The sequence below is a fragment of the Carcharodon carcharias genome, chromosome 17, assembly GCF_017639515.1.
Source record: "Carcharodon carcharias isolate sCarCar2 chromosome 17, sCarCar2.pri, whole genome shotgun sequence".
Taxonomy (NCBI): Eukaryota; Metazoa; Chordata; class Chondrichthyes; order Lamniformes; family Lamnidae; genus Carcharodon; species Carcharodon carcharias.
The window spans coordinates 98,888,127-98,915,738 of record NC_054483.1 but is presented as its reverse complement, the minus strand read 5'-3'; the positions used below and the strand labels follow the sequence as shown (position 1 = coordinate 98,915,738).

Sequence of the window (27,612 nt, the reverse complement as noted above, 5' to 3'; positions counted from 1 at the left end):
CCAGACAGTGGTTGGAATCTGGAACACACTGCCTGAGGGGTGGTAGAGGTAGGAACCTTCACAACATTTAAGAAGTATTTCGATGAGCACTTGAAATGCCATAGCTACAGAGCTACGGGCCAAGTGCTGGAAAATGGGATTAGAATAGACAGATGCTTGATGGCCGCATGGACACGCTGGGCCGAAGGGCCTGTTTCTGTGCTGTATAACTGTATGACTCTAAGTGGCAGACAGAATTTAATTTCTGAGGTGTGAGGTGATGCATTTTGACAGAAGAGATGGGGAGAGGCAATATAGACTTAACAGCACAATTCTAAAGAGTGTGCAAGGATTCTGGGGATTCATGTGAATCAATCTTTGATGGTGAAAGGACATATTGAGAGTGTGATTAGAAAAGCATATGGAATATTGGGCTTCATAAATAGAAGCATTAAGTACAAAGCTGAGAAGTTATGCTGAACCTTTGTAAAGCTCTGATTGGGCCACAACTAGATTATTGTATTTAGTTCTGGTCACAGTACGAGGAAGGATTTTAGGGTTGTTGAGAGGGTGCAGAGGAGATTTACCAGAATGGTTCCAAGGATGAGAGAAGTTAGCTGCAAAGTTAGGTTGGAGAAGCTGGGCTGTTCTCCATAGAGTAAAGGAGACTGAGAGGAGATCGATATAAGTGTACAAGATTATGAGAGATTTAGATAAGGTAGACAAAGAAAAGCTGTTCCCATTAGCTGGATGGTACAAGGAATAGGGGATATAGATTTAATGTTTTGGGCAAAAGACACTGCGAGTCTGTGAGGATAAAGTTTTTTTTTACGTAGTGAGTGGTAATGACTTGGAACTCGCTGCCAACAAGGGTGGTGGATCAGAGGTGATCAATGCTTTCAAAAGGAAATTGGATAGGCACTTGAGCAAAATAAGCTCTCAGGGTGACGGAGGTAGAGCGGAGGAATGGGACTGACTGAATTGCTCTACAGTGAACTGGCATGGACTCGATGGGCTAAATAGAACAGGTATGGTAGCATTGTGGTAATGATGTTACTGGACAGGTAATCCAGATGGTGGGATTAATCCTCCGGAGATACGAGTTCAAATCCCAGCATGACAGCTAGAGGAACTTAAATTCAATTAATTAATAAATCTGGATTAAAATGATCATGAGCCTACCAGATTATTGTAAAAATGCATCTGGTTCACTCTGTCCTTCAAGGAAGGAAATCTGCCGTCCTTACCCAGTCTGTGCTACATGCAACTCCAGGTCCACAGCAATGCGGTTAACTCTTAAATTCCCTGTGAAATTGCCTGGCAAGCTACTCAGTTGTAGATGGATCATCACCACTTGTTCAAGGGCAATTAGGGATGGGCAATAAATGCCTTGATGTCCAATTACAAGAACAAATGGAACAAAAAGTATGGCCTCCTTCTATGCCATAATAACTCAATGGCTCTAAATGGGAAGACCAAAGCCACTGTCTTTGGTCCCACCACAAGATCAATTTCTTGCCATCAACTCCATCCTGCTCCCTGGAAACTGTCTGAGCTGAGCCAGGCTTTTCACAATCATGTGTCCTATTTGATCCCAAAATGAGTTTCCAACATCATATCCAAACAATCATCATTACTGTCCATTTCCAACTCTGACTCTGCTTCACCTCATCTGCTAGTGAAACCCTCATCCATCCTTTTGTTACCTCTAGACATCCGACAATCTCCTGGCCAGCCTCTTATCTTCCATCCTACATAAACTTGAATTCATCCAAAATTCCAGCACTCTAACTTGTACCAAGTTCCATTCACTCATCACCCCTGTCTTCACTGACCTACACTGGATCTCGGTTATGCAACGCCTCAATTTTAAAATGTTTATCCCAGTGTTCAAATCCCTCCATTCTCATCCCTCCCTATCACTGCAACTTCCTCCAGCCCTAAAACTCTCCAAGATATCTGCATCCTTCAATTCTAGCCTCTTGCACATTTCTGATTTTAATCACTTCTCCATTAGTGACAATTTCAACTGCTGTCATCCTAAACATTGGAATTCCCTCCTTAATCTCTCTGCTTCTCATTCCTCCTTTAAGACTTCTCTGTCCAAGCTTTTGATCATCTGTCCTAATTTTTCTTGATGGCAAATTTTGTTAGATAATACTCCAGTGAAGTGCCTTGGGATGTTTTGCTATGTTAAAGGAGCGATATAAATGCAAGTAGTAGTAGTTGTTTTAAAAAAGGCTGCCCTCTTAAACCATCCCTGACAAATGCTCATAATTCTCTAACTCCACTTACCCCTTGCAGGTCACTGTTTGGTTCAGGAGGTGGAACCACAGCATCATTGGTATTGATTATTGGAACGATGTTCATTCGGAGAAGCTCATGAAGTGTGCTGCTCAAGTTCCGTCGTTTTTGCTCATCATGGAAATCTAAGTTTGTTACAAGAATCTGGGGATAAACAGCGAAACATAATGTTCATTTCTTTTTCTCTATGCAAACCTATTAATTTGGAAGGAACAAATCCAAATTGAAATTATTGAAACACAGATTATTCACAAACAGTTGTTAAAAAGTGTGGTACAACAGTTTTAGCACAAGGATAATTTCAGGATAAACAGAGACAAAACAGCAACAGACCTGAGCAGCACAAATACTGTACTGTGTGAACATTGCCTCGTACAGAGCCATCAAGCCACTCTGTCCAGCCGCAGCACAGGCACGAGCTTCCAGCACAGGAACTGTCTGTAAAGTTGAAATAAAGTCTTTCATACACACACGGAATAGGTTGTTTGACCCAATCAGCCCACAATGGTATATATTCCCTGCAAATGGAGCATCTTAATCTGATGTATCCATGTTCCTTGAGTTCACTTTCCTTCAGTCACCTACCTATCTAAGCTCTTTATGAACGCTGACCCTGGTGACTGCTTCAGTTTTTTCAGTTATGTAGTCCACAGTTTCATGATCTTGTGCGTAAATGAAAAATCCTATTTCCTCTCTGAATCTCTTGCATTTAATCTTATAGCCCTTACGTTCTCCAATCAGTGGCCTCTTTCTAATACATTTTCCCATCCCCTTCATAATTTTAAATATCCTCTGTCAAATCACCCAATAATCTAACAAACACAATTATACCAAGCAGAGCAGGCCTGAGGAGCTGAATGGTCTCCTCCTATGCCAAATGTTTCTAAGTGTAGTTCAAATTACCACAAGAACTTGCATTCGTGTAGCACCTTTAATGTAGAAAATGGCATTATCATCAAAAACGGGAGTCAAGACAAAGGAGTTATTTGGAGGGGCAACCAATTTTTTGAACAAAGAAGTGGCTTTTAACAAGGTTCTAAAAGATGGACAGGTTTAGGGAACAAATTCTAGAGTGTTGAGCCTAAACTGTTGGAGGCACTGCTGCCAATGCTGGAGAGGAGGGAGGAAGAATGCAAAAAAGACAATAGCCAGAGGAGTGAAGTGTGCCAGGATGGGATTGTAGGGCTGGGTTACAGAGATAGGGAGGAAAATGGACATTGGAGGGAAAAACAAGGGTGAGGATTTAAATTTGAGCTGGTAGGGTCTAGAAATCAATATAGGTCAGAGAAGACAGGGGTGATGATGAAATAAAAGAAAGAAATGCTCAGAATACCCAGCAGGTCGACAGCATCAGTGAAGAGAGAAACAGAGTTAACGTTTGAAATTGATAATTTTTCATCAGAAAGTTCAACAATGCAAATGAAAGATAGCTAGTAGGAAATGTTAATTCTGTCTCCTTTCTCCACTGATGCTGCCTGACCTGCTGAGTATCCCTAGTATTTGCTGTTTTTATTTCAGATTTCCTGATTCTGCAGTATTTTGCTTTTGTAGGGACGATGGTGAGCTGGAGTTTTTGTGAAGTAGGATATAGGCAACAGAGGTTTGGATGAGCAGGAATTTAAACAGGGTGGAAGATAGAAGTTCAGCCAAGAGAATATTTGAATAGTAAAGTCTTCATGTGACAAAAACATTGATTACAGTTTCAGCAGCAGGGGGACAGAGGATAGGGGCAGAGAAGGGCAATGTTACAGAGTTGGATGTACGATGGAGAGAATGTGAGGTTGGTAACTATGCTCGTGGATGAATAAAATGCTGAGGTTGCAAACAATCTGGTGCAGCCTGAAATGGTGGCCGGGGGGATTGGCGGGGAAATGGCTAAATGGCTAGGGTATGGAAGCTTTACTGGGACCAAACACAATGTCTGTGCCATCCCAAAGTTTAGCCGGAGGAAACTGTGGCTCATCCAAGTCTGTGTAGCAGTCTGATAATACAGAGATAGTGAAGACGTAAAGCTGGGTGCAGTCAGCATACATGTAAAGCTGCCCCATGCCTGCAGGAGGATTTGCCAAGGTGCGGCATGTAGATGAGGAAAAGGAGACCAAGGATTGGGAACACTTGAGTTGAGTTACAAATCTCCAGGACCACATGGTTTCCATCCCAGGGTGTTAAAGTTAGTAGTGAGAACATTACAGGTGCCCTAACAATAATCTTCCAAAATTCTCTCAATTTGGGAACTCTTCCTTTAGATTGGAAAATTGTATACGTCACCAGCTATTTAAGAAAGGAGAGAGGGGGAAACCTGGAAATTATAGACCTGTTAGCTTAACGGCTGTTAGAAAATTGTTAGAATCTGTAGTTAAGGACAGGGTGGCTGATCAGAGAGACAACATGGATTTGTAAAGGGTAGGTCATGTCTGATAAACCTGACTGAATCTTTTTTTAAAGGGGTGACTAAATTAGTGGGCAGGAAATGTCTATGGATGTTATTTATATGGACTTCCAGAAGGCATTTGATAAAGTCCCTCTTAAGAGGCTGTCAGCTAAAGCTGAAGCTTAGGTTTACAAAAATGTTGCCAGGGTTAGAAAAGTGTAGCTACGAGGAGAGATTGGATAGGTTGAGGTTATTTTCCTTAGAACAAAGAAGGCTGAGAGGTGAATTGATTGAGGTGTCCAAAATTATGAGGGGAATAGATAGAGTGGACAGGATAAAATTGTTTACCTTAGTGGAGAATTCTAGAACCAGGGGACATAGATTTCAGATAAGTAGCAGAAGGTGTATGGGGGACATGAGGAAGAACTTTTTTACGCAGAGGGTAGTGGGCGTCTGGAATTCGCTGCCCAAGTTGGTGGTAGGGGCAGAAACCCTAAACTCTTTTAAAAAGTACCTGGATCTGCACCTTAAGTGCTGTAAGCTGCAGGGCTGTGGGCCAGATGCAGGAAGGTGGGATTAGAAAGGGCACCTGGGTGTCCTCGTGCTGGCATGGTCAAGATGGGCCGAATGACCTCTTTCTGTGCTGTAACTTTCCTATGGTTTTATGGAACTGAAGGCAAATTATGACTTGGTTAAGAAACTGGCTGAGTGGCAGAAGACGGAGTTGGGATAATGGGCAGGTACTAATATTAGCAGGACGTGGCTAGTGGTGTCCCGCAAGGATCTGTGTTGGTGCCTCAACTATACACTATCCATTAATGACTTAGATGATGCAGTAGAAAACCACATTTCCAATTTTTTCAATAATACAAAGATAGGCAGCATTGTAACTGGTAGAGATGGAAACATAAAATTACAGAGATATTGATAGATTAAGTGAATGGGCAAAACTTTGACAAATGGATTTCAATGTAGGCAAATGTGAAGTCATCTACTTTGAGCCTAAAAAGGATAGAACTTTCTAAATGGTGAAATGCAAGAAACAATGGATGTTCACAGAGTCTTGGGGATCCAAGTACACAGATCATTAAAATGTCATGAACAGATACAGATATTAATCAAAAGGGCTAATGGAATGCTAGAGACTAGCAGAAGTCATGCTTCAGCTATACAAAGATTGGAACACACTGTAAACAATTCTGGATCCCACACATTAGGAAGGATATATTGATCTTGGTGAATAGATTTTTGTTTTTTCTCGTTTGTGAGATGTGGGCGTCACTGGCTAGGCCAGCATTTATTGCCCATCTGTAATTGCCCTTGTTACATGTAGGCCAGACCAGGTAAGGATGGCAGATTTCCTTCCCAAAAGGACATTAATAAACCAGATTGGTTTCTTGTTGAATTCAAATTCCACCATCTGCTGTGGCGGGATTCAAACCCAGGTCCCCAGATAATTACCCTGGGTCTTTGGAATACTAGTCCAATAAAATACAACAATGCCACCACCTCCCCTAAGGGTTAAATTACAAGGAGAAATTATACCAGCTAGGGTGGTATTCCCTGCAATTTAAAAGGTTGAGGAGTGATTTGATCAAAGTTTTCAAGACATAAGGGGAATAGATCGAGAGAAACTACTTCTGCTGGGTGGGGAGTCCAGGACTAGGGTTATTGTCTAAAAATTAGAGCCAGACCTTTCAGGACTGAATTTTAGAAAACCTCTTCATGCTAAGAGTGGTAGACGTTTGGAACTCTTCTGCATATTACAACTGATGGTAGATTAATTGTAAATTTTAAAACTGAGATTGGTAAGATTTTTGTTAGCCAAAGGTATTAAAGTATGGATCAAAAGCAGGCATATACAGTTAGGTCACAGGTCAGCCACAATCTCATTGAATGGTGGAATAGGGTTAAGGGGCTAATCACCTCATCCTGTTCCTATCCTGATGATGTAACAACAAGGTGAGGCCACGTGTCAACCAAGTTTCAGTTAAATCCATGATAATACAATCATCCACACTGAGATCATAAATGACAAAGTCTTTGATTGCAAGTAAACAGACATTCTGGAAGGAAATGCAGAAAAGTGAAAGCATTGATCATCTGATGCAGCATAATTGGGTGACAAGGAGAAGAGAGGAGTGCCCGAAAGGGACCAAATATAGGAAAACTGATATAGTAGAAATTAGCTTGGGTCTGGAGCAACAGACAAATCTGTGCACGGAAACAGGGAACCGGGTTACATGAGTATGGGAGAGATTAGGAGTTATGGCCTGGTGTAAACAGAGAATAGGGAGGAGAAAATGGCTTATTAAAACTGTTGTCTGTCTTTGTAGCCAAATTCCAATCCATGTGGCTACAATCCTTTTAATATGGGGCCAGTAGTTACTTGTCGAAGCACCCTCTCTATCCTCCCCTGAATTCAGAGGAGTCCAAATAAAATTTATCTGATTTCTCCCTTTTGGATTATTTCTTTCTTTCAGCCATGTGCATGATGAGAGCCCCTCAAAGCTTGCCACTGCCAAGAGTCGGGCATGGAGCACGAACTCATCCTGCTCCCTTTGCTCAATTCTTTTAATGTAAATTGAACTTGATGTTCTTCTAAAAGGATGGTAGGTACTGATTGTGTGCAGCAGGTCAGACAGTTTAAGTCAGGGCAGGCAGTACTTGAATACTTTGCTTATATTTCTCAAAACTTTGTAGTGAGCTGAGAGACGAAATAAAAGCTAAACTGAGAGAGAAATCAATACTGTTTTCAAATTTCTCCACATACTAACAACACTGTTTTCAGATTTCTCCACATACTAAAGTTGCTTTGAGTTGTAAGTCTTCCTCCCAGCTCACCATGTCTTTCAGCTGGTTCTGTCCTGAGTGCAGCGCCTGTCGCACACTCTGTGAAAGCAAGATTTCATGTCGAAGGCGTTGCTTGCCAAAAGCCACGGCTCCACTCGTCACAATCATCATCTCCCGACCTTGGTTCTGCAGGACAGATACCTTAAGCAGCAACACAAAGAAAGTTATGAACTATTATTCTTGAATAAGCAGATCATTTATGAAACAACATAGCACCTTTACTTACACAAAACACCTATGGTACTTCACAGGAATGTTATAGAGTCAAAAAGTCATTTACTGCAAGGAAGGAGGCCATTCGGACCATCAAGTCCATGCCACAGAGCAATCCAGTCAGTCTCACTTCCCCGCTTGATCCACATAGTCCTGTAGGTTAATTTCTTTCAAGCGTCCATCCAATTTCCTTTTGAAATCATTGTTTCCATTTCCACCACCCTCATGGGCATAGTGTTCCAGGTTATTACCACTTGCTGCATAAAATGGTTCTTCCTCACATTCCCCTTCCATCTCTCGCCCAAAATCTTAAATCTGTGTCTTGCATCATGACCTAATGATAAGAGTTTTCCTTTTCTACCTTATCCAAACCTTCAGAATCATGTGCATCTCTATCAAATCTTCCCTCAAGCTCCTTTGCTCTGTTATCAGAACAAAATTGAGACTGAGCCAAAGGATATAACAAGACTAGTGACTAAAAGCTTGGTCAAAGGGGTAGGTTTAAAGGAGGACCTTAAAGGAAAAGAGAGAGGTGGAGTCTACTCCCTAATAATTATTCTGCAGCATTCGTTACCAATTGTCTCATCCTCAGGGCAATATTTAAATATTGGCTCTCAGTTATCTCTGCAATCATCTCCTAACCTTGGAACCAGCAGCAAAAGCTTCTCTTCCAAGTTTTTTAAAAGTAGGAGTTCTCTTACAGCACGTTCACACATTAAATAGCCTCACCATCCCTATCACTGTGTTCTAATCTCACCTGCTCAACAATGGAAGCAAGCCGCCCAAGAGCGAGGCCGCACTCGTCACCTCGGGTCACCACCGCACTGCCAAGCTTTACCACAACGCGCTTGGCCTGCTTCAGCTCACTGCGATGGGCAAATGGTTTCCCTGGAGTGCGCCTTAGCGGAATAGTGAGAAATGGAACATTGCTCCAGTGGCGGGCAAGTGGTTTATAGGATGCTGATCCATAAGTTGGCCAGCCTAGAGAAAAGAGAGAGAAAAAAATCAGATCATAATCTGGAAACAGTAATCAAGAAACAAAAAAAAAAAATCTTCTGAGAGTAACTTTATGTAAAACAATGGTTATGGTTCACTCTTTTCAATGTAACATCAGAACTACCATTTGAAAATGAATTTTTACAACTAGAAGGAAGAAATAATGGAAACCAAACCCCCCCTCTGATGTTCTAAAGCACTTAATGAGCAATTACTCAACTGGAACCATCATGACAGATAAAATCAAAATATTGCAAATCAGCAGGTTAGGAAAACAGAAGTTAATGTGCTAAGTGGCACTCTATCACAACTGGCACAGTGAAGTTGGAGAAATTGTTTAAAGGACTGACCAACAAAGATAGGAGAGTGAACGGTGCAGACCAAGAGTTAAAGTATACACCACCTCCTTTCCCACACTGTGGTTTCATAAAAGAAACCCAAGATCTGCAACACCACTGTGAATGGGGAGCCCTGCAGTCCACTGAACAGCATACTCTGCACTTAATGGTCTGAAAATGCCTCCTTTAGGAGCTGGTTTCAAAATAGCCTTCTGCCTGTCTTAGATAAAAATGTAAGAAATGGGATTATTATCCTAGCTCTTTTGCATCTGGTGGCTCAGGAATTGGTTCGCGAACAGATTCCTTGTAGGACAGTTTCAGCCTCCAGACAGAGAAGGGATTCACATAAAAGAAAATAAAACCAATAAAAATAGAAAGTTCTAAAAACATACAGCAGGCGCTTCAGTTTCTGAAAAGAGAAAAGAGAGGTTATTGTCTTGAATGGCACTGCAATATTCACCTGTTTTTATTGATATTTCCCTGTGTGTTTTATTAAATTCATTTAATGCAGCTGAGCATCATAAATAGGATCTGGGATCACACTCACATAGCTGAATAACGCTAAAGGTAAGTAAACTCCCCCCTTCCCCACAAATATTAGAGTCTGGAGGTCCTGTAATGCAGTGTTTAACTGTGGCCCTTTTAAACTATAGTTAACCAGGGAAATGCTTTAGAATTTTTAAATGTTCTGATACCACTCAATCTGGGTCACACTGAATCAAAATTTATCTTCTGAAGTGATTGTGACTCATCCCTAGCATCAGACCCAAAAACACAACAAAACTTTCAACTACTTAGTGCTCACATTTAGTTGGCCACAAGCCTGCTTTAGACAAGGTTGAGTTGAATGTGGCAGCTCTGAAGTGATTGATCAGGCCCATTTTACACAGCATGATGAGGAATGGGCAGCAACATCAATACCTGCAATAGAGTAAAAGCAGAGCGTGAGCACAAACTATCCAGCAAGAGCCGTCCAACTATTGTGCCACTACAGTAAATGTATTAACACACAAACGAAATGCTCAGACAATATTATGAATTAGACTTCTAATGTCAATGAGTTTTCTACAAATAGTTTCAGTATTCAGAGAGCAGAGTATTTAAAGCGAATTTTTCAGAGGCTGTGCAGTTCTCATTTTCTTTTTAACAGTGGAGAGGGTGGGGGGTGGCAGTGATGGTGCAGCAAAGGAGGCCTTCCAGTATTAAGCAGATGTCTCTGAGGTAACACTTTAGAAGTATACAAGATGTGCAGTGGGATTAAGATAGTAAACCCAATCAATACATCAAGGTGAGAAGTCACAGGTTTGGAGGCAGGTTTCAGAGAGAGAGATAACCATCAGATGGGTGAGGTGATCAGAACCTAAGCTTATTTAACAATCAATTAGTTGCTGTGATGATGGAATGGTAGGATCAGTATCCAGTGAGCAGGAGATTGAACAGGCCACAGTCTTCCTCTTGTGATCTGTATATTGTTCGAAATATTATACAACAGTGATTCACACAGAATATTGTTACGTGCAAACATGCATTGAATTTTAAAGGGTGAACCTGTGCACTCTTCCTTCACCTGCAGTATTTAAGAATTACTGTAAATTCTAATGACTTTTTATGAAGTGTATCAGCATGTTTTAAAAACAATTCCACATCACCTACCAGAGATTTTGGCCTATATTTTTCTTCTGCAAAGGTTTCTCCAATAATAATGTTATTAAAATGAACAGAATCCAGCTAACAATCTTCTTCTACTGAATGTTTCTGACTGCAGCTGTTGATGGAGTGGCACTTGGACTAAATTCAAACAAAGAAATTCAATCAAAAAAGTGCAAAGCAACACCTCCAAATCTAAGCAGCCAATCAGGCTATGCCTCTGAGCTGCTTCCTGTGTGTCAAGTGGAAGTGATTTTGAAGACCTCCCACTGCCCAGTCAACAGCTGATGAAATCCAGCAAAGGAATTGCAAACATAGCCACGTGGGCCACTGCTGGAAAACGTACAGCTAGCAGAGCTCACCAACTTAGATAAAAATGTCTGCATTTAACAATTATTTCTTCAATCTAGCAGTGTGCAAGTTGATCTTTTTTCATGTGCAAGACAACAAAAAAAAAATCAGGCAGGAACAAGATGGTCACAGAAAATGACAGAGTTCCATAGATTCAGCAAATAATGAAACCTTATGATTAAAAATACAATTCTTAATAATATATTGTGAATTTCCCAACCTCACTTAATGAGTTCTAGCTGTGTCATAAAGCTCTTGTAACAATTCTGGCTCAAAATCCAATCTATTCTTCAAAAATAGAAAATGTAGGGAGAAAACAGATTAATGTTGCGGATCTATATATTTATACCATGATTTTGTGCTTCGGTCACATATTGAAGCAGAATTTTACCCAAATTTATTTTCAACTCTGTTCCTTTTTTTTTACTTTTTGCAACCTGTATGCTTATCTTTCAATTTAGTTCTGATGAAGTTCTGAAAAAATGAACCATTTTTTCTTTACAAATGCTGACTGGCGTTTGCATTTCTAGCACATTGTTTTTATGCAATTTCCTTCCTAGTTTTAATCTGTTTCTGCTTTAAATCTGTAGATGGCACCCAAGCTCTATCCCTCATCTAACTTGACAAAAAGCTCCATGTACCCTTATCCCAGCTCACCAGAGTTGCTAGCTATCCAGTTTTGGACCAGTGAAGTCCGTTTCTATTCTTATTTCTGTCTTATGATGTGCAAGCATTGGGTATTCAAACGTTGCATTTTTTTATATAGCACCTTGTAAAATGTCTCATGTTGCTTCAAAGCAGTGTTAGCAACCAAAAAGACATTAGTAATGAACAAAAGGAGACGACATTGAGACAAACTAGGAGGAATAATTCTCAGAGGGTTATAGGATAGAGGACGTTACAAAGATGGGGCACAGCAAGGAAGCCATGATTTGAACATGAGGATGAGAATTTTAAAATCAAATGTTGGGCTTTTTAAATTCTTTCACAGGGTGTGAGCATTGCTGTCTAGGCCATCTTTAGTTACCCTTGAGATGGTGGTGGTGAGCTGCCTTCTTGTACCACTGCAGTCCATGTGGTGTAGGTACACCCACAGTGCTGTTAGGGAGGCAGTTCCAGGATTTAGGCAGTGAAGGAATGTCAATATAGTTCCTAGTCAGGACGGTGTGTGGTTTGGAGGGGAACTTGCAGGTTGTTGTGTTCCCATGTATCTGTTACCCTTGTCCTTCTAAGTGGTAAAGGTCACTAGTTTGGAAGGTGCTGTCATAGAAGCTTTGGTGAGTTGCTGCAGTGCATCTTGTAAATGGTACACACTGCTGCTATTATGTGTTGATGGCGGAAAGGAGTGAATATTTAAGATAGTGGATGGGGTGCCAAACAAACAGACTGTTCTGTCCTGGATGGTGTCAAGCTTTTTAGTGTTGCTGGAGTTTCACTGTTATGGCACTGCCGATGGTAAATGCCAAGTTGTTAAAAGTCCCAAAGGGAAACTTGAAATAACTGCCACAACTTGTTTGGCAATTTGTATAAATTTCGAGATGGGTGTCCCGAATTCAGTACTAATAAGACCTCCAGTCTTATAGGTTTTTACAAAACTAGATTAAATAATTATTGAAAAATAGACTTTAAATACATACATAGATCTACAAATTACTGTGATAATTTCTAATTCCCCAAATCAATCTAACCGCCAGTTACATTTTCGTTAAGGCACAGATTTTAAAAGACCCAGACAAAGAAGCGTGATATCCTGAACAAGTCGACTTCCAAGTGAGTTTTCTTAACTTCAATCCTTTGAAGACAGTGGCTTGAGGAAAGATGCTGAAGGCTTTTTCACACATTTGTGAGATCTTAAAAATGCGTTCTGTTGAAGGTCATGAGGACTCGAAACGTCAACTCTTTTCTTCTCCGCCGATGCTGCCAGACCTGCTGAGTTTTTCCAGGTAATTCTGTTTTTGTTTTGGATTTCCAGCATCCGCAATTTTTTGTTTTTATTCCTTGCTCTTTCTTTATATGTATTTTTCTCTTTGAATGCAAATACCCATTGTTTCACTATGTCTTTGGACACAGTTTCTAAACTTCACCTGGCTAGGTGACACATTTCAACCCTCCTTTGAAAACAATCCTTGACGCCACAGTCAAATGACACCTTAATGTCAAAGATAATCGCTCGCACCTCATCTCTTGAGTTAGCTCTTTTGTCCATGTTTGGACCAAGGTTGTAATAAGGTCAGGAGCTGAGTGGTCCTGGTGGAACCCAAACAGAGGGTAAGTGAGCAGGTTATTGTGGTGTAACTACACTGTCAATGATACCTTCCATCACTTTGCTGATGATCAAGAGCAGTGGGATGGGGTGGTGATGGCCAGCTTAGATTTGTGTACAGAACATATCTGACCAATTTTCCTCGTTGTCGAGTATATGCCAATGTTGTAGCTGTGCTGATACAATCCCATGAATCCAGCCTTACTTTGCAATCTACCCAGTTTTGAACTTGCAAACATTGGCAACATCATCACACTAAGAAATACCTGTGGAATAAATCTTATTCATCGAGATGGAAAAGCCAGTAGATTTATTTTATTTTACATCTGAAGTCAGATGATACACAAATATTTTAAGGGCAGTAGAATAAAAAGTGTGGTATATTATTTTGGTAAAGTACTGCTTCATCCCTTTAAAATAACTGCAATTGTATGTTTTGGTGAGACCATGCCTTAAGTACGGTGTATAGTTTTCGTCTTCTTACCAAATGAAGGATATACTTGGCTTACAGGTTTCATTAGATTGATTCTTGGGATGAGAAGATTTGCTATGAGGAGAAATTGAACAGATGAGGCCTATATTCCCTAAAGGAATGCTTCCCAAACTATTTTCCAATGTGACCTCATTTTGACACTTGAAAATTGAAGTGACCCCAGCAAGAACAAAATAGCAATAAAGCAGCATAATAGCATTCTGTATATAATTATTAAAGTTCATGTATTATAGGTCAACATGTAATAATACATCATTATAAATATGAAAATCTGAGTTTTTAAATTAGTGTACAAACGTTATTATGTACTTTTGTAGGTTTACCAAGCTCTCCATATTCCCTGGTGACAGAAAACTCAGTGAAGGCCCTCTTCGCCCCCAACCCCACATTGTAACTAACCCCTCTCCACGCACATACTCCCAAACCTGCTCTTACCCTGCTCACTCACTCAGTAGCCCCTCTTCCCAACCCCCCTCCCCACACTAACTCACTCACACACACAGCAGCCCCCACGCACTCACGAACTCAACAGCCCCTCTTCCCAGTAGCCCCCACTTACTCAATAACTTAGCAGCCCCTCCTCCAAACCTCTTCCTTCCCCTACACATATACACACAACAGTCCCTCTCCCCTTCCCCCTTTAGGTCTAGTTGCCCATTCCTATGAAGCAGAGTTGCTATCCTGGGTAAGGAGCCTGTACAGCAGGCAGACAGAAGCTCAGTAAAATTTGAAGCTGCCATTCATCTTCCTGGCTCAGCTGCATGACCTCCTGGTATCCCTGCACTCTGGACACAGTCAGACTCTGCCTGCACCAAATCAGTGCACAAACATCCCGGGCCTCCTCAGCACTCGCTCTTAAGGTCAAAGGGCGTTTCAGGGTCACCGCCTGTCCCTTGCCGTTTGGCAGTACCAATCCAATGGCTCCAGGAATGTCCCGGCAAAGATCCAGAATGGGCAGTCTACTCTTCACAGTTGTCTTTGCTGCCTCAGAAGAGGGGAGGTCATGATCCAAAATGTGATTTCCATGACCCCATTAGGGGTCACGGCCCACAGTTTGGGAACCCCTGCTCTAGAGTTTAGAAGAATGAGGGGTGATTTCATTGAAGCACCAATTTCCTAAGCAGGTTGACAGGGTAGATGCTGGGAGGATGTACATGGAGGTCACAGTCTCAGTGTAAGGGGTTAGGCATATAGGACCAAGATTAGGAGAAATTTCTTCACTTAAAGACTGCAAATCTTTGGAACTCTATTGCAGACAGCTATGGATGCTAACTGATGAGGAAATACAAGTCAGAAAACAAAGAAACTTCTGTAGCAAGGGAGTAGTGGGAGTATGGAGCTCGTTACAGAGTGGTTGAAGTGAATATGATATTAAGGGAAAACCAGACAAGCAAGGGAGACAGGTAGATAGATGGTTATGATGATAAATTTAAATGAGGAAAAATGGGAGCACACGAGACTGGAGCACAAACACCATAATGGGCTAGATGGGCCATATATATGTTTCTGTGCCATATATCCTATGTAATTCTACGTGATAATATTTTGAAAATAGGGGGATCAGGCAGGAAGGTGGAGTTGAGGCAGTAAGCCATGATCTTACTGAGTGGCACATGCCTGCTCTTATATTTTATGTTTGAAAATTCAATTGTAAAACACAAGCGTAGTTCAGTCAGAATGTTATTGTTGCTTGATTATGAACTTTGCAAATTATAATTTCAAACTCATTTTCAGATCCCAGTCAGAAGCACCACGCATGAACTACCTGGGCTCCCCACCCTGCCCGGCCTCTCTCCCACTCCCTCCTCCCCCACCCCACCCCCGGGCTCTCTCTCTCCCTCCCTCCGACCGGCCTCTCGCTCTCTCTCTCTCTCTGCCCACCCAGGCTGCGCGCTCTCTCCGCCCACGCCGCCTGCCGGCCTCTCTGTCCCTGCACCCACCCCCCCTCCCCCTGCCATCTCCGGGTCTCTCTCTCCCCACCCCCCCCTCCACGGGTCTCTACCCACCCAATGTTCAGCTCTCTCTCCCTCCCTTCAGTTACCCCACCCGGATCTCTCTCTCTCACCCCCCCCCCAAACGGTCTCTCTCTCTACCCCCCTCGTCTCTCTCTCCCACTTCACCGCCCCCCACCAATCTATCTTTCTTCCCCACCCCGGCTCCCCCAGCTCTCTCTCTCTTTCCTCCCCCCGGCACTCTCTCTCTCTTCCCTTCTCCTGCCTGTCTTTCTCTCTCTCTTTCCTCAACCCCCCCACCCCCGCCCTGGCTGGATGTCTCTCTCTCTCTCTCCCTCCCCACCCCCCGTCCCTGGCTCTCTCTCTCATCCCCCTCCGGCTCTCTCTCTCTTCCCTTAAGCCAATTCCCGCTCTCTCTCTTGCCCCCCTGGTTTTCTCACTCTCCCTCTCCCCCCACCCCCCCCTACTACCAGGGGGTCTATTCCTCTCTTCCATCTGCCCCCGCCGCCCCCCCATCCCCCGGGTCTCTCTCTCCCCCCGCCCCCACCCCAAACCGGGTCTCTCCCTTCCCGCCCCCCTGGGTCTCTCTCTCTTCCCCCAACCCCCCCCAAACCAACCCCTGCCCCCGGGTCTCTCCACACCACCCCTGGACTTTTCTCTCTCCCTTCACCCCCCTCCCCGGGTCACTCTGCCCCCCCCCCCCCCCCCCCGGTCTCTCCACCTCACCCCCTAGCTCTCTCTCTCTTCCCCCCGCCAGGGTGTCTATCTCTATTTCTCACCCGCCCACCCCCCGCCCCCAGGTCTCTCTCCTCCACCTACCCCCACCCCAGGGTGTCTCTCATCCATCCCCACCCACCCTCCGATCTCCAACTCCCCCCCCACCCCCAGCTTTCACTCTCTCTCTCTCCCTCCCCTCCCCCAACCCCCCCCCCCAGGGTGTCTATCTCTATTTCTCAACCCCCCACCATGTCTCTCTCCTCTACCTACCACCCCCGGCTCTCTCTCTCTCCACTCCCTTCCGCCGCCCGGCTCTCCCCCCCAGCCCAGGGTGTCTATCTCTCTCCCCCCACCACCCCCTCCGACCCCTCCCCCACCCCTGGGTGTCCCCTGCCTGGGTCTCTCTCCTCCTCCCCGCCCCGGCTCTCTCTCTCTTTCCTCCCCCACCCCAGGTCTCTCTCTTCCCGCCTGGGTCTCTCTCTTTCCTCCCTGCCCCCCAAATACCCCAGGTCTCTCTCTTTCCTCCCCCTTCACCCGATTTCTCTTGCCCCTCCCCCCACCCCGTCTCCCTCTTTTCTACCCCCTTCCCCGGATCTCTCCTCCCCCTTCCCCGGATCTCTCCCTCCCTCCCCCACCTTCCCCGGATCTCTCCCTCCCTCCCCCTGCCAGATCTCTCACCCTCCCCGGATCTCCACACCCCCCCCCCCCCTCCGCCAAATCCCCGGATCTCTCCCTACCCCTCTCCCCCTCCCTGGATCTCAACTTCCCCCCCTCCCCCTACGGATCTCTCCCTCCCCCGATCTCTCCCCCCCCCCCCTCCATCCCCCGGATCTCCCTCCCCCCTCCCCCCCCTCCACCGGATCTCCCTCCCCCCCTCCCCCCCCCCCTCCACCGGATCTCTCCCTCCCCCCCTGGATCTCTCCCCCCTCCCGCCCTCCTCCACCGGATCTCTGCCCCCCCCCCCTCCCTCCCTCCCCTTCCCCCGGATCTCTCTCTCACTCTCCCCCCGCCTCACCCTCACCCCCACCCCCACGTCGGATCTCTCTCTCTCTCTCTCTTCTTTGACTCACTCACCGCCGCCGGGTCTCCGGGAAGCCGCTCTCGGCCGCCATTGGTCAGGGGGCGGGGCCGCGTGCCGCACGGAAAAGCTGGAAGCCCGGGGCAAAGGTCACGGCGGCAGGTGTGGAAAAAACACCTGGAGAGGTAAAGGGGGGGGGGGGGGTGCTGGAAGATGGGATATGGCGATAGTGTGGATTGAGTATTGGGTCAAAGTACAAGATTGACACAGCTGCTGCTTCACCTCCCTTCCACATACAGTAGTTGGGAGCTGGTGGTGTAGGGGTATTGTCACTGGACAAGTCATTCAGAGACCCAGGGTAATGCTCTGGGGACCCAGGGTTTGAATCCCACCACAGCAAATTTGAAATTAGTAAAAATCTGGAATTGAAAGTCCAATGATGACCATGAAACCATTGTTAATAAAAAATACCTGGGGAAAAACTCAACAGGTCTGGCACCTGTGGAGAAGGAACACAGTTAACATTTCGAGTCGGTATGACTCTTCAACAGAACTAAGTAAAAATAGAAGAGAGACGAAATATAAGCTGGTTTAAGGGGGTGGGGCGGTGTGCACAGTTAGAGCTGGATAGAGGGCCAGTGATAGGTGGAGATAACCAAAAGATGTCACAGATAAAAGGACAAAGAGAAAGAGGTGTTGAAGGTGATGATATTATCTAAGGAATGTGCTAATTAAGGGTAGAAAGCAGGACAAGCAAGGTACAGATAGCCCTAGTGGGGGTGGGTGAAGGAATCGAAATAGGTTAAAAGGCAGAGATAAAACAATGGATGGAAATACATTTAAAAATAATGGAAATAGGTAGGAAAAGAAAAATCTATATAAATTATTGGAAAAAAAGGGGGGGAACTTCGGAAAGAGGTTGGGGATGGAGGAGAGAGTTCATGATCTAAAATTGTTGAACTCAATATTCAGTCCGGAAGGCTGCAAAGTGCCTAGTCGGAGGATGAGGTGCTGTTCCTCTAGTTTGCGTTGAGCTTCACTGGAACATGCAGCAGGCCAAGGACGGACATGTGGGCATGAGAGCAGGGTGGAGTGTTGAAATGGCAAATGACAGGGAGGTCTGGGTCATGCTTGCGGAAGACCGAAGGTGTTCTGCAAAGTGGTCACCCAGTCTGCGTTTGGTCTCTCCAATGTAGAGGAAACTTTTTTTCCCAATAATTTATATAGATTTTTCTTTTCCCACCTATTTCCATTATTTTTAAATGTACTTTCATCCATTGTTTTATCTCTGCCTTTTAATCTATTTTGATACGTTCACCCCACTAGGGCTATCTGTACCCTGCTTGTCCTGCTTTCTACCCTTAATTAGCACATTCCTTAGATAATATCATCAACTTCAACACCTCTTTGTCCTTTTGTCTGTGACATCTTTTGGTTATCTCCACCTATCACTGGCCCTCTATCCAGCTCCACCTGTCCCACCCACCCCCCCACTCCCTTAAACCAGCTTATATTTCACCTCTCTTCTATTTTTACTTAGTTCCATTGAAGAGTCATACGGACTCGAAACATTAACTGTGTTCCTCTTCGCAGATGCTGCCTGATTTTGGATGTCCAGCATCCGCAGTTTTTTGCTTTTATGAAACCATTGTTGATTGTTATAAAACCCATTGGGTTCACTAATGCCCTTTAAGGAAGGAAACCTGCCATCTTTATGTGGCCTGGCTTACATGTGACAGCAATATGTTTGACTCTTAAATGCCTAGCAAGCCACTCAGTTGTATCAAACCTCTAGAAAGTCTAGAAGGACTGGATGGCCTTAGGCACGAAAAGGCAGGGGCAAACTCAGCCCTGTCATGTCTGCAAAGTCCTCCTTACTAACATCTGGGGGCTAGTGCCAAAATTGGGAGAGCTGTCTCATAGACTAGTTACGCAACAGCCCGACAGAGATGACAAATTCAGCAGGTAATAGGAAAGGCAAATGGAATGTTGGCCTTTATTTCAAAGGGAATGGAGTATAAAAAATAGGGAAGTCTTGCTAAAACTATACAAGGCACTAGTTAGACCACACCTAGAATACTGTGAATAGTTTTGGTCCTCTTATCTAAGGAAAGAAATACTGGCATTGGAGACAGTCCAGAGAAGGTTCACTAGGTTGATCCTGGGTATGGAGGGATTTTCTTATGAGGAGAGGTTGTGTAGGTTGAGCTTGTACTCATTGGAGTTTAGAAGAATGAGAAGCAACCTTATTGAAACTTATAAAATTCTTAGGGTGCTTGACAGGATAGAGGCTGAGAGGTTGTTTCTCCTTGTGAGAGAGTCTAGGACCAGAAGGCATAACTCAAAATATGGGGTAGCCCATTTAAAAGAGAGATACAAGGTATTTCTTCTTTGAGGTTAGTGAATCTTTGGTTTTCTTTACTGTAAGGCTGGGTCATTAAGTATATTCAAAGCTGAGATAGACAGGTTTTTAATCAGTAAGGGAATCAAGGGTTATGGGGAAAAGGCAGGAAAGTGGGGTTGAGGATTATCAGATCAGCCATGATCTCATTGAATGTTCGAGCAAAATGGATGGGCCAAATGGCCTACTTCTGCGCCTATATTTTATGGTCTATGACAGCACAAATTAAAGATAATCACAAAAAGAATTATAGGGAAGTGCAGAAGGAGGCCATTCAGCCCATCAGGTCTGCACTGGCTCACTGAAATAGCATTCCACCTAGTCCCAATCCCCTGTCTTATCCCGTAACCTTGCACATTCTCTAGAAAGGAGTTTCTGCTGAAAGAATTTGAACAGCTAGGAGCTAAATTAAAAGACAGAACATCCAAGGTAATAATCTTGTGATTACTACCTGAGCCATGGGCAAACTGGCATAGAGTAAATAAAGTCAAGGAGTTAAATGCGTGGCTCAAAGATTGGTGTGGGAGGAATGGGTTTCAGTTCATGGGGCCCTGGCAACAGTCCTGGGGTAGAAGGGAGCTGTTCCAATGGGATGGGCTTCACCTAAACCATCCTGGGACCAGTGTCCTGTCGAATCAAATAGCACAAGCCCTGTAGAGATGGCTTTAAACTAATTACAGGGGTTGGGGGGAGGGTTCTGGAGAGGGCATACATCGGCTTACAAAGCAAAAGGATATGGCAGCATTGCAGGGCAGCTATTTAGGTAATGATACCCAGAGTATGACTGGAAAGGACAAAGTGTACAAACATTAAAAAAACAGGAGGAATTAGGGTCAAAGGGGGAAAAATATGGTAAAAAGGCAAAATTAATGGCTTTTTACTTAAATGCACATAGTATTCAGAACAAGATAAATGAATTAACGACACAAATAGAGGTTGATGGGTATGATCTTATAGCCATTAGTATGATAGCAAGATCTTGGTGTGCAGGGGACAATTTCAAAGTTTGCAAATGATACGAAACTTGGGAGGGTTGTGAACTGTGAGGAGGCCGGTGGCAGTGCATTCCAGACCCGAACCACTTGTGTGAAAAAGTTTTTTCTCACGTCACATTTGCTTCTTTTGCAAATCACTTTAAATCTGGACACCATTTGTTGAGAACAATGTTATTCCTACAGGATGGCAGCCACTGCCTGGAAGTGTGGTGGAGGCAGGTTCAATTGAGGCATTCAAGAGGACAATAGAGGATTATTTGAATAGAAACAATGTGCAAGGGTACGGGGAAAAGGCAGGGCAATGGCTTTAGGTCATAATGCTAATTTGGAGAGCTTGTGCAGACATGATGGGCCAGATGGCCTCCTCCTGTGCTGTTAAAATTCTGTGATTTTGTGAAATTCTGGTGAGGATGGCTATGTCAGGCTGTTGCTTGACTGGACTATGGATTAGCCCTCCAAATTTTGGTTCAGCCCCCTCCCAGCTTTTTTTAAGCTCTGAAGAAGTCATACGGACTCGAAACGTTAACTCTATTTCTCCACAGATGCTGCCAGACCTGCTGGTGTTTTACCAGCATTTTCTGCTTTTATTTCAGATATCCAGTGTTCTGCTTTTATCTCACATTCATCTCTTCTGAGTCTGAACCTGTGTGCAATTGCCTCATCTCTGCTCAACTGCTAATGGCGGAGACCCTGCAGGCACAAAAGCCCTTCACTCTAAAATTCTTTTCTCACTGGCCTGCCATGTCTCCCCTTAAAACCTATTTCCACCAGCGCTCCTTTCACCACCTCCTGTCTAAGTTACTATTTGATCATCAGAACTTGGTGGTTTCTTTTCAGAATATTTAGTGCTTCAGTTTTAAATTAGAAAGCTGTACTTGCAGTTGGATTTTCATGGTGAGGGTGATGCAGTGAGCTGTCATTCAGATTTACTGTGCTATGGACAAGAGGATAAAATCATCCAAACAAAAGCGAACTACTGCATCTGCTGGAAATCTGAAGAAATCAGCAGGTCAGGCAGCATCTGTGGAGAGAAACAGGGTTAATGTTTCAGGTTGATGAACTTTCATCAGTTCTGATGAGTTCTGGTGAAGGATAAAATTCATCCCTCAGTTCACTCTCAGTAAATTTTCACCTCTATGACTGTGAGGAGAGGTGATTTTATAAAGAAAATGTTTGACTCTTACACCAAATGGGAATAACAGAAATGAAACCTCATGAAAGATGGAGGGAGTGAAAATATTTACATACAATCTATTTCTAAATGTGTGACCTACTGATGTCAGATTATTGGTGTTACTTTATAGAAGTTATTTTTAAACATCTTTATTTCTCTTGTGAAAGAACTCAGTGTAAGGATCTTGGCTGCATCTAATCAGAAATTGAATCCTATTCTTAGGAATAAAGGAAATATTAAATGAGACAATAAAACTCACGCAGCTTTTTGGTAAATATGTTGAATAGGTATGAGCATAGTTCTAAATTCAACCGACCTCTGTGGCAACAGAGGAAACAGGTGGTTACAAAGAGGAAGAAAATTTACTCAGCACTGAAACTCTGAACTCAATGGAATCAGGGCAACAAGTGAGAGTTCTCTCTTTTATGGGTAACATTTACTGAATCACTCCTGTGCAGCTTTGTTAATGCAGATATTTGAACAGGATAGGATAGCAAGGAGAATGTTTTTTCTATTCTTTGGTTTGTGGTGCCTATGACTTAGATTTTGTTTGTTTCAACATTTCCTCCATGACTTAGCATGTCACAACAGCAGCAGCAACAACAAGAACTTATAATGTCTTTAACGTAATAAAACGTCCCAAGATAGTCTCAGTAATGGTGACCATGAAACTATTGTCGATTGTCGTAAAAACCCATCTGGTTCATTAATGTCCTTTAGAGAAGGAAATCTGCCATCTTTACCTGGTCTGGCCTACTTGTGACTCCAGACCTACAGCAATGTGGTTGACTCTTAACTGCCCTCTGAAATGGTGTGGCAAGCCACTCAGTTCAAGGGCAATTAGGGATGGACAGCAAATGGTGGCCTTGCCAGCAATGCCCACATCCCATGAAAGAATAGGTAAAGATACTTTATAAGAATCACATAAAGAGATATTAAGTCAGGTGACCAAAAACTTGATGAAAGAGGAAGGTTTAAAGGAGTATCTTAAAGGAGGGAAGTGGGGTAGGGAGGTGTAGGGAGGGAATTCCAGAGCTAAAGGCCTGGGCAACTGACAATGTGGCCACCAATATATTACAATCTGGAATGATCAAAAGGTCAGAATTAGTGGAGCATTGACATCTTGGAGGATTGTGGGGCTGAAGGAAATAATTGAGATAGGTAGGGGTGAGGCCATGGGGAGATTTGAAAACGAAAATAAGAATTTTAAAATGAAGATGTTGCTTGACGAGGATCTAATGTAGGTCAATGAGCACAGGGGGATGGGGAATGGGACCTAGTATGAGTTAAGATATGGACAACAGAGTTTTGGATTACCTCAAATTTATAGATGAAGAGTATGGGAGATCAGCCAGGAGTGCATTGGAGTAGTAAAGTCTGGAGGTAAAGAAGCCAGGAATGAAGGTTTCAGCAGCAGTTGAACTGAGATGGGGTGACGTTGGCCAATGTTACAGAGATGGAAATAGGTGATCCTAGTGATGGCGTGAATATATGTTTGGAAGCTCAGCTTGGGGTTACATGACACCAAGGTGCAAACGGGCTTAGTCTCAGACAGTTTCCAGGGAGAGGGTTTAGTCAATGGCTAGGGAAAAGGATTTGCAAACAATGGCTTCAGCCCTGTTAATATTTAATCGGAAGAAATTTCTGTTCATTCATTACTAGATGTCGGGTAAGCATCCTGAAAATTTAGCAACAGTGGAGGAGTTGAGGGGGGTGATGGTGAGATAGACTTGGGTGTCGTCAGTGTTCATGTGAAAACTGATGCTGTGCTTTTGGATGATGTTATCAAGGGAAAGCATGTAAATGAGAAAAAGGAAAAGATCACAGATAGATTCTTGGGGGACAGTAGAGGTGACATTGAGGGAGCAAGGGAAGAAGGCATTGCAAGTGATACACTGCCTACAATTAGATAGATAAGAATGGAACCAGATGAGCAGCCCCACCCAACTGGACAACTGGTGATACGTTAGAGAAGGATGGTGTAGTTAACCATATCAAAGGCTGCTGACAGATTGAGAAGGACAAGGAGAGAAAGTTTACCTTTATCACAGTCACATGTGTAATTTTGAAAAGAGCCATTTCCGTATTGTGGAGATGTGGAAACCTGATAGAGTGGCTTCAAGCATGGAGCTCCAGGTTAGATGTGCATGGATTTGGAACATGACAACATGTTCAAGGAATTTGGTGAGGAAAGGACGGTTGGAGTTGGGACTGTAGTTTGCAAGGATGATGGGGTCAAGAGTTGGTGTTTTGAGGAGACCATAAGGCATAGGAGCAGAAATTAGGCCATTCGGCCCATCGAGTCTGCTCCACCATTCAATCATGGCTGATAAGTTTCTCAACCCTATTCTCCCGCCTTCTCCCCGTAACCTTTGTTCCCCTTACCAATCAAGAACCTATCTATCTCGGTCTTAAATACACTCAATGACCTGGCCTCCCACAGCCTTCTGTGGCAATCAATTCCATAGATTCACCACTCTCTGGCTAAAGAAGTTTTTCCTCATCTCTGTTCTAAAAGGTCTTCCCTTTACTCTGAGGCTGTGCCCTCGGGTCCTAGTCTCTCCTACTAATGAAAACATCTTCCCCACGTCCACTCTATCCAGGCCTTTCAGTATTCTGTAAGTTTCAATCAGATCCCCCCTCATCCTTCTAAATTCCATCGAGTATAGACCCAGAGCCCTCAAATGTTCCTCATATGTTAAGCCTTTCATTCCTGGGATTGTTCTCGTGAACCTTCTCTGGACCCTCTCCAGGGCCAGCACATCCTTCCTGAGATACGGGGCCCAAAATTGCTCACAATATTCTAAATGTGGTCTGACCAGAGCCTTATGAAGCCTCAGCAGCACATCCCTGCTTTTATATTCTAGTCCTCTCGAAATAAATGCCAACGTTGCATTTGCCTTCCTAACTACCGACTCAATCTGCAAGTTAACCTTAAGAGAATCCTGGACTAGGGCTCCCAAGTCCCTTTGCACTCCAGATTTCTGAATTCTCTCCCCATTTACAAATAGTCTATGCCTCTATTCTTCCCACCAAAGTGCATGACCTCACACTTCCCCACGTTGTATTCCATCTGCCACTTCTTTGCCCATTCTCCTAACCTGTCTAAATCCTTCTGCAGCCTCCCTGCCTCCTCAATACTACCTGTCCCTCCACCTATCTTTGTATCATCTGCAAACTTAGCCAGGATGCCCTCAGTTCCTTCATCTAGATCATTAATGTATAAAGTGAAACGTTGTGGTCCCAACACTGACCCTTGCGGAATTCCATAGTTACCGGCCGCCATCCTGAGAAGGACCCCCTTATCCCCACTCTCTGCCTCCTGCCAGACAGCCAATCTTCTATCCATGCTAGTACCTTGCCTCTAACACCGTGGGCTCTTACCTTACTGAGCAGCCTCCTGTGCGGCACCTTGTCAAAAGCCTTCTGGAAGTCCAAATAGATAACATCCATTGGCTCTCCTTTGTCTTACCAACAACCGAGGTCAGGCTAATCGGCCTGTAATTTCCCTTCTTTTGCCTCACTCCCTTCTTAAACAGGGGGGTTACATTAGCGATTTTCCAGTCCTCTGGGACCCTCCCTGACTCAAGTGATTCCTGAAAGATCACCAATAACGCCTCCACTATCTCTTCAGCTATCTCCTTCTGGGGTGTAATCCATCAGGTCCAGGTGATTTATCCACCTTCAGACCTTTCAGTTTTCCTAGCACCTTCTCCTTGGTAATGGCCACCGTACTCACCTCTGCCCGCCGACTCTCATGAATTTTGGGGATGTTACTCATGTCTTCCTCTGTGAAGACTGACGCAAAGTACCTATTTACTTCCTCCGCCATTTCTTTGTTCCACATCATTACTTCTCCAGCGTCATTTTCCAGCGGCCCAATGTCCACTTTTGCCTCTCTCTCACCCTTTCTATATCTAAAAAATACTCTTACAATCTCCTTTTATATTACTGGCTAGTTTACCCTCATATTTAATCTCCTCCCTCCTTATTTCTTTTTTAGTTGTCCTCTGTTGGTCTTTGTAGGCTTCCCAATCCCCTGGCTTCCTACTGCTCTTCGCCACATTGTATGCTTTCTCTTTAGCTTTTATGCTGTCCCTGACTTCCCTTGTCAGCCATGGTTGCCTCGTCCTCCCTTTAGTATGCTTCTTCCTAGGGATGAATTTTTGCTGTGAGATGGTGATGACAACAGATTCAAACAAGAGGGGAGTACCTGAAGAGAGAACCTTTGAAAATATCGGCTAACATGGGGAGTAGGAGGAAAGGTGGGTGGTCAGCGGTTTAGTGGGACTAGCATCAAGGGAACAGGAGGTGAGTATCATGGACACCAACAAAGGTAATCAGCGGAATTGTGCATAGATGTGTTCATGGGTTGCGGGTGTTGCTGGCCAGGATTTATTGCCCATCCATAATTGCCCTTGAGATGTTGGTGGTGAGCTGCCTTTTTGAATTACTGCAGTCCATGTGGTGTAGGTAAATGATGCGAGACAGGGAGGTCCAAGATTTTGGACAATAGAGATAAAAACAAAAAACTGCGGATGCTGGAAATCCAAAACAAAAACAGAATTACCTGGAAAAATTCAGCAGGTCTGGCAGCATCGGCGGAGAAGAAAAGAGTTGACGTTTCGAGTCCTCATGACCCTTCAACAGAACTGATTGAATGTTAGAAGAGGGGTGAAATATATGCTGGTTTAAGGTTGGGGGGGTGGGGGGCGGGTGGGGAGAAATGGTGGGGGTGGTGTGGTTGTAGGGACAAGCAAGCAGTGATAGGAACAGATAATCAAAAGATGTCAAAGACAATGGAACAAAGAAGTGTGGAAGGTGGTGATATTATCTAAACGAATGTGCTAATTAAGAATGGATGGTAGAGCACTCAAGGTACAGCTCTAGTGGGGGTGGAGTAGAAAGACTAGCCCGACATACAAGATTTAAAAATAATGGAAATAGGTGGGAAAAGAAAAATCTATATAAATAATTGGAAAAAACAAAAGGAAGGGGGAAGAAATGGAAAGAGGGTGGGGATGGAGGAGGGAGTTCAAGATCTAAAGTTGTTGAATTCAATATTCAGTCCGGAAGGCTGTAAAGTGCCTAGTCGGAAGATGAGGTGCTGTGAATGTGAAGGAATAGCACTATGTTTCCAAGTTAGGATGGTATGTGACTTGGAAGGGAACTTGCAGGTGGTGTTTTTCCCATGTGTTTGCTGCACTTGTTCTTCTAGGTGGTGGAATTCACAGGTTTGAAAAGGTGCTGTCCAAAAAGCCTTGGTGAGTTTCTGCAGTGCATCTTTTGAATGATGCACACTGCTGCCACTGTGCGTCAGTGGTGGAGGGAGTGAATGTTTGTGGAAGGGGTGCCATCAAGTAGGCTGCATCAGCCTGGATGATGTTGAGCTTCTTGAATGTTGTTGGAGCTGCAGTCATCCAGGCAAATGGAGAGTATTCCATCACACTTCTGACTCGTGCCTTGTAGATGGTGGACAGGCTTTGGGAGTCAGGTGGTGAGTTACTCACTGCAGAATTCCTAGCCTCTGACCTGCTTTTGTCACCA

General features: G+C 44.0%; 1 protein-coding gene and 1 long non-coding RNA gene across 5 annotated transcripts in view; one reads left to right on the top strand and one right to left on the bottom strand.

Annotated features, from left to right (window-relative positions):
- The window catches only part of aldh18a1 (aldehyde dehydrogenase 18 family, member A1), a 73,849-nt gene extending 56,239 nt beyond the window's left edge, over positions 1-17,610 (bottom strand). For all 4 annotated transcript variants that reach the window (XM_041209976.1, XM_041209978.1, XM_041209977.1 and 1 more), the window contains exons 1-6: positions 17,552-17,610; positions 9,860-9,975; positions 8,478-8,701; positions 7,499-7,648; positions 2,617-2,721; positions 2,275-2,427 (exon numbers count right to left, since the gene is read on the bottom strand). In XM_041209976.1, coding sequence (XP_041065910.1) covers positions 2,275-2,427; positions 2,617-2,721; positions 7,499-7,648; positions 8,478-8,701; positions 9,860-9,947 — 720 coding nt within the window. In that variant the 5' untranslated portion in view covers positions 9,948-9,975; positions 17,552-17,610. The remainder of the gene's footprint in view (positions 1-2,274; positions 2,428-2,616; positions 2,722-7,498; positions 7,649-8,477; positions 8,702-9,859; positions 9,976-17,551) is intronic.
- The window catches only part of LOC121289962, a 30,003-nt gene continuing 19,965 nt past the window's right edge, over positions 17,575-27,612 (top strand). The window contains exon 1 of the long non-coding RNA XR_005945681.1: positions 17,575-17,680. This is a non-coding gene — a long non-coding RNA (uncharacterized LOC121289962). The remainder of the gene's footprint in view (positions 17,681-27,612) is intronic.